The 16064-nt window shown below is 42.8% G+C and overlaps 1 protein-coding gene across 2 annotated transcripts in view; it reads right to left on the bottom strand.

Moving 5' to 3' along the window:
* Nucleotides 1-16064, bottom strand: part of FAM234B (family with sequence similarity 234 member B) — a 63926-nt gene that overhangs the window by 13916 nt on the left and 33946 nt on the right. For both annotated transcript variants that reach the window (XM_077276588.1, XM_077276589.1), the window contains exons 2-4: nucleotides 12855-13250; nucleotides 10243-10338; nucleotides 8853-9035 (exon numbers count right to left, since the gene is read on the bottom strand). In XM_077276588.1, coding sequence (XP_077132703.1) covers nucleotides 8853-9035; nucleotides 10243-10338; nucleotides 12855-13250 — 675 coding nt within the window. The remainder of the gene's footprint in view (nucleotides 1-8852; nucleotides 9036-10242; nucleotides 10339-12854; nucleotides 13251-16064) is intronic.

The raw sequence follows: 16064 nt of genomic DNA on the forward strand, positions 1-16064 counted from the left end.
TGGTAATATCATCACCACCAGTCAGACAGCCGTGGTTCCCACATTGTCAAATGACAGCATGAGCGCGCAGCTGTGATCGGAGGTATAAAGTTTACCTCCAGTCACTGGACTACTGCTCCCATCAGCCGACGTCTGCTGCCGCTAATAACAGCGAGAACATAATTCCGACCCTCAGCTGTCAGCTATATCACGGCTGGTTATCAAGAATAGAGGAGTCCTCATACAGTTTTTTTTTTTTTAAACGGCTTGGGGTCCCCGCATTTTTGACAATCAGCCAAGCTAAAGCAGACAGCTGGGGGCTAGTATTCCCAGGCTGGTAAGGGGCCATGGATATTGCCCCCCCTCAGCCTAAAAATAGCAGCCTGCAGCTGCCCAGAAAAGACGCATCTATTAGATGCAACAATTCGGGAACTTTGCTCAACTCTTCCCACTTGCCCTTTTGCAGTGGCAAATGGGGTTCATATTTGTGGGGTTGATGTCACCTTTATGTTGTCCGGTGACATCAAGCCCACGGATTAGTAATGGAGCAACAACCATATCCCTTGTCCGTCGCTCTGTTCCACACCGTAATCCTTATCGGGGGATAAACAATTTTTAATATGAACGGTGTCAAGATGCGATCATCCAGGCTGAGAACCACTGGCGAATGAGCTGTGAGCCCAGCCTCAGTGACTAGTGGTGACAACCATCAAGGTTACCGCAGGTCACTGAGACTGTGTTCCGAGCCGGGCTCCTGAACTGCGAGGACCTCAGTGAGATCACCGCTAGCACAGTGAGAAAAAGTCTCACGATGCAACGGTGAGCTCACCAGGAGAAATTTCTCATTTCTCCCGGTGAACTCTCTGTGCTCAGCACTGCATCGTCAGACTTTTTCTCACTGTGCTAGCGGTGATCTCACCGAGGTCCTCGCAGTTCAGAAGCCCAGCTGGGAATGCAGTATCAGTGACCTGCGGTAACCTCGATGACGTCACCGCTAGTCACTAAGGCTGCGATCAGAGCAGCTCATTCCTCAGTGGTTCTCAGCCTGGATGGTCGCATCTTTGCACCGTCCAGGTTAAAAATTGTTTATCCCCAAATATGGATTACGGTGTCGGACAGAGCGACGGACAAGAGAGGGATATGGTTGTTTTTTATTTTTGCTTTTTCACAGGAGACAATGGCTTCAGTGGAATGGGCGTTAGGTGAGTTTAACTGTGCTTGCTAATTTTTAAATAAAAAAAGAAAAAGTGTTTTTTTTTATTTCAAATAAAAGTCTTTATTCAAATGATAGCGTGGGAACCGTGGCTATCTGACAGGCGGTAATGATTTTACCGCCAATCAGAGGCAGTGTTTGCTGTGCTGTCATGGTGTTTGGGGTGCCGAACACGAGCAGTAACACAGACTTCCTGGTGAAGTTCGTGTTCACAGTCCGTGCCAGAACAGTAGGTGTTTGGTACAGACCCCAAACTTTACTGTTCAGGTTTGGTCATCTCTACATGTAACCCGTGCCATCATGTGCTCATTATAAAGTAATCACCAGGGTGAGAAAATTGTGCTGCTGTTCAGACTAACGGAAAACAGATTAATATTACCAATCTACACTTCCCTTATATTGTTAGCCCTCCCCCGTCCATAATTTTACATTATAGGGGGGGTCTCATGGCCTCACAGGCTCTGAAATTAAGCCGTTTTAGGTTTTAAAAATAATATTTAAACTTTGTGATTCCTGAGGTAAGCTTTGGCTTGGTAAGCCAAGAGCAGGTTTTATCCGGTTTTTATTCCGCTTTTGGCGGTTCAATTCAAGTAATTTTATTGGTGGTTCTCATTTTGGCGGGCTTTTTGTGTTGGTATAAAAGCCCTATCAGTTTGAAATTCCTGTCATTCAACGGTTATCCTGAAGAACCGAAGATGGACAGCCTTATGCAGCAGCTGCTTCTAAGGGCTGGCAAAGAAGACGGGGAGGCTTGGCTAAGAAGCTGCCTTGCCAGCAATCCTTTACCTTCACCTGCCATTGCTGCTACCATTCCTCCGGGTCCGGTACCTGAGACGCAGCCTCCGGTCCTTAATACAGCGGCGGCTGTGACAGCGTGCGCTCCAGGCCGTTCCAGAAAGAAGACGCCCCGGAGATCGATATCTCCTTCACTTCCGCCGGCAACTCCCTCTAGCCGGGCGGCTAATGTGAGTAGGAAACGGAGCCGTCCATCAAGCGGGTCTCGCAGCGTCGCGCGAGACCCTCATCCTCAGCACGCTGAAGCGTCGGCTTCCTCATCTTCAAGCGCCGCCATCTTGTTCACCGCCGGCAGCCGTAAAAGCGCTGCGGCGGCACCCCTTACACAGGCTGAGGCAACGGTCTCTTCATGGGATCTTAGCCATCAAACCTCTGCGACATCCAGCAACTTGGCGACTGAAGACCCAATCTGCAATCAACCATCTCCTGCTCCAGGAAACCCTCAGATGTGCTCGCCTCCCCTTGTAGGCTCGAGCTTTGGTCCTCATGCTGATCAATTACCCAGAGGTGTTGTACAAGCAAGGGGTGAGATTGTGAATGTCCCCTTGTCTGTCTATCCTGATCAACTCAGGGATATTATAAAAAGCGTCTTAGCCGAATCCTTAGGGGAATTTGGTAGTGTACCCTCTGATTCCCCATCCATTATCCCTGATGTTAACTTGTTACCTCAGAATACATTTAAAGAGGCTTTGACTTGTGAGCTCTCTCCACTTGGGTTTCACTTGAGCTCATCAGTCAAAGACCTTATTTGGAGTAATTCCTATGTGGACCTATTTTCTTTACTCCCCCGCAAGGATCAGCTGAATAGATTTGAGAGAGAAAGTAAGCCTGAAAATGAGGAGTCTAAGCGTTCTGCTTTTAAGACCTTTAATAACTGGATTCAGGCTTTTTCGATCTATTCAGCTGTTCTGGGAGAGAAGTTTCCTGGCCTGTGTTCTAAATTATTTCAGCACATCGATATTATTTTGGAGGCTTATCGTAACTTTGGAGGTGTTGCATGGCTGCATTATGACGAGGCCTTTAGGCAAAAATTGGCCGTGCACCCAGATATTAATTGGGGGGTGAAGGATGTGGGTCTGTGGTTAAATCTGATGCTGCCACAAAGGCAATACACTAATAAACAAACAGTTTCCAGCTCTTCAAAAAAGGGCGTTTGCTTCGCGTTTAACGAGTCCACATTCAAATGGGGTAATTCGTGCAGGTTTCGCCACGAATGCTCTATTTGTGCGAACTCTCACCCATTGTTTAAGTGTTTTCGTAGACAGTCATCCAAAGAACACATTCCTAAAAGCGCAGACGCCGGTGAATCTCCAAGAAATGCTGTGGTGGCTAAACATGTACCCAAAACAGGAGACTAGTAGTCTTTTGTTTAATGGGTTTTGTTTTGGCTTTAATGTCCCTCAATTCAAGGGCCTAGGCTGTACTATTGTTAGGAACCTTTCTTCGTTGTTACACCACAGTGAGGTGGCGAGTAAAAAGATTTTGGAGGAATTAGTTTTAGGAAGGATTGCGGGCCCGTTTCCGAACCCCCCTTTTGCTAATTTTCGGATTTCTCCCCTTGGGATTGTTCCCAAGAAAGAAATTGGGAGTTACCGTTTAATTCATCATTTATCCTTCCCTACAGGTTCCTCCCTGAATGACGAAGTAGATAAAGCCGAGTGTTCCGTCTCATATTCATCATTCGATTCTGCCATCGATTTACTTAGGAAATTTGGCAGATTCTCCTTGATGGCAAAAGCAGATATAAAATCTGCATTCAGGCTCCTTCCCGTTAACCCCTCTGGATTTAACTCCCTGGGTTTTCACTTTGAGAATCAATTTTATTTCGATAAGTGTTTACCCATGGGTTTTGCGTTGTCATGCTTTTATTTTGAGAGCTTTTCATGTTTTTTGCATTGGGTAATAGAATCCAGCATTCAAAATGCTGGGATTCTTCATTACCTAGATGATTTCCTTTTTGTTGGTCCACCATTTTCGCAAGCTTGCCAGATGGCCTTGAATACTTTTTCTTCAATGTGTGACAAATTTGGGGTTCCTTTGGCCCATGACAAAACTTGCCAACCCACTAATGTCATTGAATTTTTGGGTATTACCCTAGATTCAGTTCGGATGGAATCAAGACTTCCAGAAGTAAAGATTAGGAAACTTTGTACCGCTTTGGATAAATTTTCACAGAGTAAGAAGGTGACGCTTAAAGAAATCCAATCCCTTTTGGGCCTCTTGAACTTTGCTCTACGTGTCATTCCAATGGGTAGAATTTTTTCCAGACGCTTGTACGACTCTACTATTGGAATCTCTTCCCAAGATTCTCATATCAGAGTGTCATCTGACTTAAAGGAAGACGCCAAGATTTGGCGGACTTTCTTAGGAAGTTACAACGGCAAAAGTTGTTGGCAATCTACCTTTATCCTAGCTGATACTTTAAATTTTGCTTTTTCTTATAAAGCCGATTCGGGCTGCGGTGTCCTTTTTTCTCCTCATTGGTGCTTTCTCGAGTGGCCAGATCGTTTGATCCAGAACGGGTTTGTAAAGAATTCGATGGTTTTGGAAATTTTTTCCATTTTTCTTGGTTTAACGTTATGGGGTCACCTTTTGAGAAATAACAGGATTTTGATTTTGTCAAACCATCCGGGTGTTATTCTTGGGATTAACACCCTATCATCTAAGAATTTCTGGGCCATGAAAATTCTTAGGCAGTTAGTTTTACTTTGTTTAAAGTTGAATATATGGCTCAAAGCAAAAAGCGGAACAAGTAGTTTATCGTTTATTACTGACTCCATTTGCTTACAACAGTGGCATGTTTTTCGCCAACAGGTTCCTTCAGCGGATCTGGATCCAACAGCTTGCCCTCAGCAGATCTGGGATTTAATCCTGACTTAATTCCTCACTTCATCGAGAATTCTTTGTCACCTAGAACATGGGCTGATTACTCGGCCGCATGGCATCAATGGATTCATTTTTGTAATTTAAACAATTTTAATTTCGGCATATCTAGTCCTATCTCTGGCTTGAGGTTTCTCGAATTTCTTTGTAACAAAGGTTTATCCTTTTCTGCAGTTGCCAAATCTCTAGCGGGTATCTCATTTTTTCTAAAACTTCTTGGAAAAAACCCTTTGACGGGATTATTTCCTATCAAACAATTTTTGAAAGGATTTAAACGGGCAAGTTTCAAACCTGACAATAGGCGCCCGATCTCCCTCCCATTTTTAAGAGATCTTTGTTTATCGCTTCACGAAGTTTGTACCAATTCTTTCGAAGCTACTTTATTTTCCGCTGCGTTCTCCTTAGCTTATTTTGGGGCGTTGCGTGTAGGAGAATTAGTTTCTGCCAAAAAATGTACTCCCTCTGGGCTTATGGCATCTGATGTGTCCATTACGGATCCACATCTGTTTTTATTTGTTAGGCGTTCCAAAACTGATCAGTTAGGAAGAGGCGTTAGATTGAAGATAGAGGCTAAACCTGGCGAAGCCTTTTGCCCTTTATCTACTACTGCTAACTGGCTTAGTGTTAGACCTTCTGTCCCCGGGCCTTTATTTGTGCATTTAGATGGGTCCCCAGCGACAATTTTCCAATTTAATTCGGTTTTAAAAAAATGTTTACAATTTTTAAAGAAAGATCATTTAAAATTCACCTCACATTCCTTCCGTATAGGTGCAGCCACGGAGGCGGCGAGAGCTGGTTTACATAGTTCTCAAATTATGCAGCTGGGTAGATGGGAGTCGGGAAGGTTTAGGCTTTATGTTAGACATGACCTGTATGATAATTAAATTTGATTTCTTTCAGGTGTCAAAGTGGTATGGATCGTAGGACACTCTTATGTGTACTGGGCTCAGAAGAGAGCTAAGCAACGTTTTTATTCAGAAAACCTTTCTTTTAGCCAGGACTCTGTTTTAATATTTTGGCACAGTTTAAGAGGCCTTTATTGGTTTAATCTCTGTCATGAGTTGAACAGATGTTTTGTCAAATTTCCTCATCCGGATCTAATAATCTTTCATCTAGGGGGTAACGATATCGGGAAAACAAAAACTCTGGATCTTTTATCTTTTATGAGATCCGATTTTGTTTACTTTAAGCAATTTTCTCCTCTCACTTGTTTTGTTTTCTCTGAAATCATCCCCAGGTTTATTTGGTCTACGAAGGAACTTTCTTTTATTGAAAGAATTCGGAAGAGAGTGAACAGAAATATGTGTAAATTTTTACCAATGATTAACGGCTTCTCTTTTAGACATACTGAGTTGGAAGGTTTTTTATTGGGCTTATTCCGCAATGATTTAGTCCATCTCTCTGATATAGGATTGGACATTTTTAACTTAGACCTCCAGTCAATAGTGGAAAAATGGCTGTGCTTTGGTGGGGGGGCCAGGTCTCTTTGAGCCCTGGCTTATGGAAAATCGCCCTTCGGGTGGATTGGTTGCATCGTGATTAAATTGACGGTTATTTGAGAGTTAATAATTTAAAGATGAATTAATTTATGTTATGAATTTTAAAGTTACTCAAAATAAATGACACGGCCTTCTTCCACTTATTGTTTCTGGTCTCTTTATTGAATGAATGGGCCTTGTGAGGCCATGTTAGCCCTCCCCCGTCCATAATTTTACATTATAGGGGGGGTCTCATGGCCTCACAGGCTCTGAAATTAAGCCGTTTTAGGTTTTAAAAATAATATTTAAACTTTGTGATTCCTGAGGTAAGCTTTGGCTTGGTAAGCCAAGAGCAGGTTTTATCCGGTTTTTATTCCGCTTTTGGCGGTTCAATTCAAGTAATTTTATTGGTGGTTCTCATTTTGGCGGGCTTTTTGTGTTGGTATAAAAGCCCTATCAGTTTGAAATTCCTGTCATTCAACGGTTATCCTGAAGAACCGAAGATCCCGCCCACCCTCCCCTTTTTTATGGCTACTCCCTGTCGTGTTCATTTATTTCGTGAGGAAAATCGCCCTTCGGGTGGATTGGTTGCATCGTGATTAAATTGACGGTTATTTGAGAGTTAATAATTTAAAGATGAATTAATTTATGTTATGAATTTTAAAGTTACTCAAAATAAATGACACGGCCTTCTTCCACTTATTGTTTCTGGTCTCTTTATTGAATGAATGGGCCTTGTGAGGCCATGTAACCAGCCAAGAAACAATGGAGAACTAGCAAGAAACCACATACTCTTGAATGGGGATCGCAAAACTAAATGTATGAGAGCGGTCTCCACCGAACACCAATATTTTAGCCTGTATAGGTTGATAAATATACTGTAGAGTTTAAGCTCAACTGTTCAGTAAATCTGATGTAGCAGGATTAAGACTTCCTTGAAGTAAAGAGGACACTGCTCTAGTGTGGGCAGTAGAAGAATAAGGGGAATCAGAAATCTGGACAATAAGGCTACGGCTACATAGTGACACGATATCGCACCTACTCATTTCTCATGTGTAGCATTGCCCCCTACTGCAACTGCAATGCAGAGCTGCTTCTAAATGAGTTGGATTTTCTGCTGCTGTTCACAAGTCAGACACGTCGCACTTGCCATAGACATGTTACTTGCCTGCGACTTGCCCACAACATGGCTATTTTATTTACAGCAGATTTCCAGCCCTAACATAGCCACATGACAGCAAGTCACAGAGAAGTCGCAGATAATTCTGCCCTGCAACTTTTCAGAAACTGCTGTCACGCAACATGGCGCTATGTATCCCGAACAGTCTCACACCAGATTTAATCCACTAAGGTTATTGGGTGAATCCTTACACCATATCTAGGAAACAGTATAAAGCCTATATACACCTTAGATAGCCGTCAGCTATCTCTCCCGACTCTCCCAAACACAGGAGCACTTGTGTAGCCGAGCAGTGTTGTTCTTTAGAGAGAGCTGTACCTTTACATGGCCAGTTCTTTCCTCCTTTACTGAGAAATCAACGTTTGAATTGATATGTAAATGAGCATGAAGGACTATGGTCAATCTATAGCATCCGTCACTCCAGCTCTATTCCCTGCTCAGCGCCACCTCCTCCTACTTGGCCGACATTTACTTTGCCTAAAGTCACACAGCACACAGGCTGTCAGTCAAGCGAGCGGAGGCGGAGCGGGGAATAGAGCTGGAGTGACAGAAGCATCAGATATACAGATAGATATTCAGCCTCATTTGTATATTAATTCAAATGCTGATTTCTCAGTAATGGAGGAGCGGACCGGCCATGTAAACATATTGCTGGACTTGTCTTTGAAAGAGCTACATGCACATATAAATAGTTTGAGGTTATAAAAGCCTACTGAGAGATTCCCTCTAAATGTCATGTACATACTCTGCACATCTGGGATCTTCATTTCTAGTTTCTAAGACTCCTCTTCAGGTAAGATTTCAGTCACAGACAAAAATATTTCTCCAGTTTTCACACAAAATTCCACTTACAAGTAAAAATCACATCCAGGTCAAGGAGTCCTGAGTGTCATTTACACAATGAGCTGAGTGTGTAATTTAAGAAAAAATAAATCAATATAATTCAAAATTTTTACGTGTGAACAGTGTCCTGTCTGCCAAGTGCACATTGTCCTGAACCCTGTATAATGAAGAGGGTTAATGCATTTCCTATGGAGGATAGTATCAGAATTATAAGCTATGCTTTACCCTGGTCTCAGTACAGACGCACCTCACTAGGATACGCCATTAACGCTTGCTGCACCATTACCGTGACCACCACTGATCGATAGAACGAAGCGCCAAGGCTACATGACCACCCCTGCTGTCAGGCGCTCAGTGGAAATATTGGGGTACCACACTGAAAACATATTTTCATTTCTATGAAGTTTGAGTCAGTAAAGATAATTCAGGTGTTGTGAGACTCCGATCTGCTACTTAGATCACAACCTGACAGCGACATTACCTGTAGATGCAGTGATCAAGCTCAGCAGCTTGTACGTTCCAGTAAGAAGACATGTGGCATTCTGTTTTATGACCAGCTGTCCGCACTGAATACTACGGAGATTCTCCTGAGTGTGTCTCCTCCACAGGATGCTCCCACTAACACCAGAGAGGACAGAGAGGAAGGGGAGCTGCTTCACAACACCTGCAAGGTACATAGAAGAAAAAGGACGTCCTGGTAAACAAGCGCTCAAATACTAGGAAACACTGCCAATATGCCTGCTTAGGGCATTGTCCAACACGGAGAAAAAAGGCTCTGCTCACTAGGGTGGTTGGCAAACACAAAAGGCCAGAGATCAGCAGATATTGGTGCTCAGTAATTAAATAGAAGGACGGAAAAAGTCCACAGATAAAAACCAGGCAGCGACTGTTTCGCATTCAGACATGCTTCTTCTGGGGTCAAAAGAAATGTGACTGAATGCAAAATGGCTGTTGCCTGGTTTCTATCTCTTGATACATACACACTTAAACTCTCCTTTGGATATGCTCTTTTTTCAATAAAGCAATACTTTTTAACAGATTGGTGAGTACTGTATTATTAATTATTATTATTTATTATTATAGCGCAATTTATTCCATGGTGTTTTACATATGAAAGGGGCATAGATAATAAAAGACAAGTACAATAATTATGAGCAATACAAGTCACCGGCTGGTATTGGAGGATAGAGGACCCTGCCCGTGAGGGCACAAAGTCTACAAGGGTTGGGTGAGGACAGAGTAAGTGAGGATAGAGCTGGTCATGGTTACTGCAGGTTGTAGGCCTGTCGGAAGAGGTAGGTCTTCAGGTTCTTTTTGAAAGTTTCCACAGTGGGCAAGAGTCTGATATGTTGGGGTAGAGCGTTTCAGAGCAGGGGGGATGCACGGAAGAAATCTTGTATGCAATTGTGGGAAGAGGAGATAAGAGGGGACTATGGACTGCTTAGGGCACATTCATGTCAGTCAGGGTCCCTCACCTACCTGCCACTACAAATAGCTGTCCTCATTATAGCAGGCTGGGTGTAACCATGTATTACACTAGTCTGCCATTTATTTTACGTAAGGGGTCATCCAACAAACAGCATCTTCGTCTCTTCACAGGGTGATAAATGTATGATTGATGACAGGGATGAGAATGTGCACCTCACTATCTAAATTCCCTATCCGTATGTCTTTGGAGTGTGGGAGGAAACCGGAGAACCCAGAGGAAACCCATACAAACACAGGGAGAACATACAAACTCCTTATGACCTATTTTTTGGATAGGTAAAAAGTATGTTGGTTGGATAATCCTAATATGACATTTTACCTTCCAGCAAAGGTCATTTTGTTGGGAAAAAAACACATTATTGTGAAGGCCGGTATCACCTTACCCTGTGATGCGTTTATCCTGGAAGACAAGAATGTCAGCAGTATGTCGGGAACACCATCCTGATCTACATCGAAAAGCTCCAGAGGCGAGGAAAATTCTAGGAAACACAACAGCAAATATCAAGTAATGACTAGAAACACAAAGTGTGAAATGTTAACAATATAAATGTTCTATGATTATACAGAGTACTCTACTGTATCACTATTGTGGAAAATTAAAGTCACCCCCCAGGAAAAAAAGCAGAAATGGCAGCTTTAGCCAGAAGGAAAGACACTCATCTCGCCTCTAATTGTACACTAACCTGTTCTCCATCATTCCAGACCTGTGGGGACAAGGTAAAAATAACTGGTCCAGAGCTGCACTTTCAGAGGGGAGGGGGTCACTTCCGCTGTCAGTGCTGATTCCCCCCCATCGGCCTACACTGGTAACTATAGGAAACCCTGCCGAATATCCTCCTCCTGCACATGTTACTTCAGCCTCATCACATACAGCACACACAATTTATTTTCCCATTGACAGTGTTATTTTAGTTGCAGGAAGCTGATAGACAGGTCTTGACACATTCTCCTCCTTCAGCAGCCATTACAATCGCTTTATATCAGCATTGTTTTTAAATGTTAAAAAGCATTAAATCCTAAGAGTATATGCACATGACTTCTTATACATAAGAAAAAAAATGAGCAGTCTTTAAGGCCTTTTCTGGCCTGATCATTAAGGGGTTACTCTCATGTTATAAAATGGTACATGACTTCTCTATATAAAGATATAGGCAAAGTGTTGGAGGGGAGATACGTTTCACTGAGGCTATTAGCATCAGTGATTTGAAACCTAGAAGTTTGCTCCAGCACACTATGTGTTGAGAGGGGTTAATTAGCCATTTAAAGGGCTGAGTTTTTGTGGACAACCATAGAGCAGGTGAGAGGTTGCCCACCTTATCTCCACCCCAGGGTGTGGCCTGGGGTTTTAATTGCCGTCTTTAAAGGCATTCAGTGATGAGTGTGTCTGGAGAGCCTAACAGCAGGGAGGTGCTTGTGTTGGTGCTAAACTGAACAGTGTGTTTTGCTAACCCTGAGTGGGTGGATCACTGCAGACGTTTGGACTGTCTTATACCACTTTTGTTATGTTTCCCTGTTTTGCCCAGAGGGCCTTGTTTATATTTACTTCACCAAGGTTAATGCCTTTTGTATATAAAAAAAAACAGTGAAGGACTTAAAGAGGCAACGGTGTCTACCTCCATGTACAGTTGAGGGAGCCGATCTACCACAATGTATACACTGGAAAAGCACATGAATAAAAAAAGAAAAAAATAAATAAAAAGACTTGCTGATATTGATAATGAAGAATTAAATCCTGACCCTTTTGGGACACAAGTGTCCAGAGCAAAGAACAGCTGAAGACGGCGGCTGATCAGTATAACACTAGGGCAGGGAAAAAACATTAGTGATACCACTTTGAAGATAAAATAAAAATACACTGGAGTGGTGCATTAAGCTCCAACAAATGATTGCTTCAGCAGATAATAATATATGTCATGTAATAAACAGGACTGTAAATCCACATTAAAACATCACTATCTCTAGCAAGGAACCATAGTAATGCCCCAATTCCAGCTTCTGGATCAAGAAATGTGCAAATATGAAAAAGTAAAATTATCTGACTAATAATTCTTGTAAATTGGTGCAGGTTAAAGAAGCCCTCCCAGGAACTATATTCTCTAAACCTGAGTATATATGCGTGTAATTTAGTGGGGGTATTAATACACCCACCTACTGCTGCCTTCAGCATCCAGGCCGTTCTTCTCCTCTTCTCAGTGATGTCACCCTCTGCAGACCCAGGAGTAACTTTTACAATGTGAGTCTATGGAGCGTCACATTGTAACACATGGTCTTACTTTTCTCCATGTCAAAGGGGTATCACTCCCCTGCTTAACATGGTCAGCACTGATTGGACAGCATCAGGACCTGCAGGGACGCCCCAGAAACTGTGAACACCCAGTTGTCTATCTATATTCTGCTTCTAGGAGAAATAACAGGAACATTGTGGGGAACACAATCATTCCCTAAAATGACGTAAAAAAAACGCAAATGATCGATCAAGCCCATAGTATTTTATCAATGGACAATTACCTAAAGCCACCATACATTTCTGTCTATTATATAACCTGGAACATTTATCACTGTGGTGTCCTGGAGACAACTGGATGACAACAGCGGTGATACTGATCACAAGATTCCTAAAAATACATTTATTAAAAATGGATGAATTAACATGATTTCCAGACAAATCTAGGACAATTTGGGCCTGGTTTAGTATTGCATTTGTGCTTTTTTTTAGCTAGTTTTTGGTGGGGTTGTTTTACTTTTTTTTTTTACCTGCTTTAAAGCACCACTTCAGCATTTTTTTTATTTCAGCGCTGGAGTAGTATGACTAATCCATGTTCCATGCCCTTAGCAATATACTTACCTCCCGCCGTCTTAAGATAAGTTGCCCCACTTCAGCGCTGAAATAAAAGAAAACCGCTAGAGTGGAGCTTTAGTGTCAGGTAACGGCTTACAGACAGGAATATTAAAGCTACAGCTGATAAAAACACTAATCCCAAATCACAGTGCTTACCTGTGTCATAGCCGACATGGAGCGTCCACGTGTTGTGCTGACCGTTCATAGGGCAAGGGATGAGGAAAGCACAGACAAGCACCATGACCATCGAGACGACAACAGTCAGAAGAAAAACGGTGGTCCGCACATATGATAATAAAGATGACGTTGGTTTTAGCTCTGGATCCAGGGATCCCGTGGTAGACAGCCCATCCTGTTTACTGTCTACTAGTCGCTGCTGGACCCTCTTAGATATTCCTTCGACGTCCGAGTCACGATCCTGGGACGAACCTCGATTGCCCTTCCCATTCTGAACTCCATTTTGCTGGATGTTAATAACGAGGTCATCTTCACTCTCATCGCTATCAGCCTGTGTAAGAGGATCATATTCCCTGGGGTCATGAGACTTCTTCCCTGAAAAACAGTAGGTATTAATGACTCACATTATACCCCCGACTGCCACCGATAGTCCCCATTCCTGGATGCTCACTTTGCAACCAAGACATAGAAGATTTTGCCTTGTTTCCTCTCTAAATTGTGGGTCATCCAGAAGTCTGAATACTTACACAAAGTGAAGAAGACTTTCAACACAAGAGCAGCAGGTGCTAGAGAGGGCTGAGTAAGGCTAGGTTCAAATTGCGTTAAGTACATACCGTTAAACGGATCCGTTAAACGCATGTACAGAAAAGAGCCAAATTTCTTGAAAATTTGGCTTCACGTTGACGCTTGCGTTAACGCACGTGACAGCGTTTATGTCATGCTGATGTCCGTTCGTGAAGCATCCGTTTGTCTGCATTTGGCACTGTCAATAAAGTTGTTCTCTTTTTTTTTTTTCCCTTTTGTCAGTGTCGGGTGTGGGTGAAATCATATTTCCTGTCACATGACCACATGGACCACCCTCATTAACGCAATTCAAACGTATGTTGTTTTTTTTAAAATTTTGCATGATTTGCGTCTGGCTGCGTTTGCAATAGCCTTCAATGGCAGAATAGACGCTTTCCGTTAGTCTTGCGTTAGCTTGACCGGACCCGAAAACGCTGCAAGCCGCGTTCCAAGGTCCGTCATAAAAAACGTAATGTGGCAAACGCATGCCAATTTAGGCATGCGTCACGATGCGTCAGACAATGCAAGTCTATGGGTGCGTTACAATGTCCGTTACATTGCGTTTTCACTACTTAAAAACGTGTCCGTTAGACGGACTCCCTTAGCGCAATGTGAACCTAGCCTAACCCTAATATTCCAGTACACACTCACTATGACTGCCTAGCACAAGCCAAACTGGTTTTACTTCCACAAGGTCATATGTATTACATTGAAGACTCTAGGTTTGTTTTTCCTACAACATCGTAACAGTAAAATCTGAGTTATCTGAGTGCATCGATGCCCCCTGTAATCCAATCCTTGGCCACTGACTCAAGACTATTGGTTCCTGTCAAAGGCTGGACATAATAGACCACCTTATACATTGCAAAAAGATATATTGCAATAAGGTATGAAAGTGATCTATGATCCAGCAGTAGATAAGTTCTGTTGGTTTGTTTATATTACTGATTTGTATTTATGATGGAACAGGGCCCAGCAAAAAAAAAACAAAACCTAATACTCACCTTATTTCTGATGTCGCCAACCTCGTAGCCATCTGGATCTCTTCTTTGCACCATAGCAGGGCACATCTCTGGCCTCTTCACTATAGGTCACGACTTTTCGCGGCCTCCAGGACTCGGAGGTCACTGTGCATTAGAACGTCACGTTACAACTTACCACACGCAGTGACTTTTGACGCCTGGACGTGGCCAGAAGACTTGGTATATGCTGAAGACGCCAGAGATGTGAGGCGTGACGATGGAGAAAAGACTGGATGATAGGCAGCGAGCAGCCGGAGAGGTGAGAATAAAAACTGAAAATGTAGGCCCCTTAAAAAATAGTGAGGAAAGAATGGTTGTAGATGACGAGGAAAAAGCTAACATATTAAACACCTTCTTCTCCACGGTATTCACGGTGGAAAATGAAATGCTAGGTGAAATCCCAAGAAACAATGAAAACCCTATATTAAGGGTCACCAATCTAACCCAAGAAGAGGTGCGAAACCGGCTAAATAAGATTAAAATAGATAAATCTCCGGGTCCGGATGGCATACACCCACGAGTACTAAGAGAACTAAGTAATGTAATAGATAAACCATTATTTCTTATTTTTAGGGACTCTATAGCGACGGGGTCTGTTCCGCAGGACTGGCGCATAGCAAATGTGGTGCCAATATTCAAAAAGGGCTCTAAAAGTGAACCTGGAAATTATAGGCCAGTAAGTCTAACCTCTACTGTTGGTAAAATATTTGAAGGGTTTCTGAAGGATGTTATTCTGGATTATCTCAATGAGAATAACTGTTTAACTCCATATCAGCATGGGTTTATGAGAAATCGCTCCTGTCAAACCAATCTAATCAGTTTTTATGAAGAGGTAAGCTATAGGCTGGACCACGGTGAGTCATTAGATGTGGTATATCTCGATTTTTCCAAAGCGTTTGATACCGTGCCGCACAAGAGGTTGGTACACAAAATGAGAATGCTTGGTCTGGGGGAAAATGTGTGTAAATGGGTTAGTAACTGGCTTAGTGATAGAAAGCAGAGGGTGGTTATAAATGGTATAGTCTCTAACTGGGTCGCTGTGACCAGTGGGGTACCGCAGGGGTCGGTATTGGGGCCTGTTCTCTTCAACATATTCATTAATGATCTGGTAGAAGGTTTACACAGTAAAATATTGATATTTGCAGATGATACAAAACTATGTAAAGCAGTTAATACAAGAGAAGATAGTATTCTGCTACAGATGGATCTGGATAAGTTGGAAACTTGGGCTGAAAGGTGGCAGATGAGGTTTAACAATGATAAATGTAAGGTTATACACATGGGAAGAAGGAATCAATATCACCATTACACACTGAACGGGAAACCACTGGGTAAATCTGACAGGGAGAAGGACTTGGGGATCCTAGTTAATGATAAACTTACCTGGAGCAGCCAGTGCCAGGCAGCAGCTGCCAAGGCAAACAGGATCATGGGGTGCATTAAAAGAGGTCTGGATACACATGATGAGAGCATTATACTACCTCTGTACAAATCCCTAGTTAGACCGCACATGGAGTACTGTGTCCAGTTTTGGGCACCGGTGCTCAGGAAGGATATAATGGAACTAGAGAGAGTACAAAGGAGGGCAACAAAATTAATAAAG

Source organism: Ranitomeya variabilis, chromosome 8 (genome assembly GCF_051348905.1).
Source record: "Ranitomeya variabilis isolate aRanVar5 chromosome 8, aRanVar5.hap1, whole genome shotgun sequence".
In the NCBI taxonomy this organism is placed as follows: Eukaryota; Metazoa; Chordata; class Amphibia; order Anura; family Dendrobatidae; genus Ranitomeya; species Ranitomeya variabilis.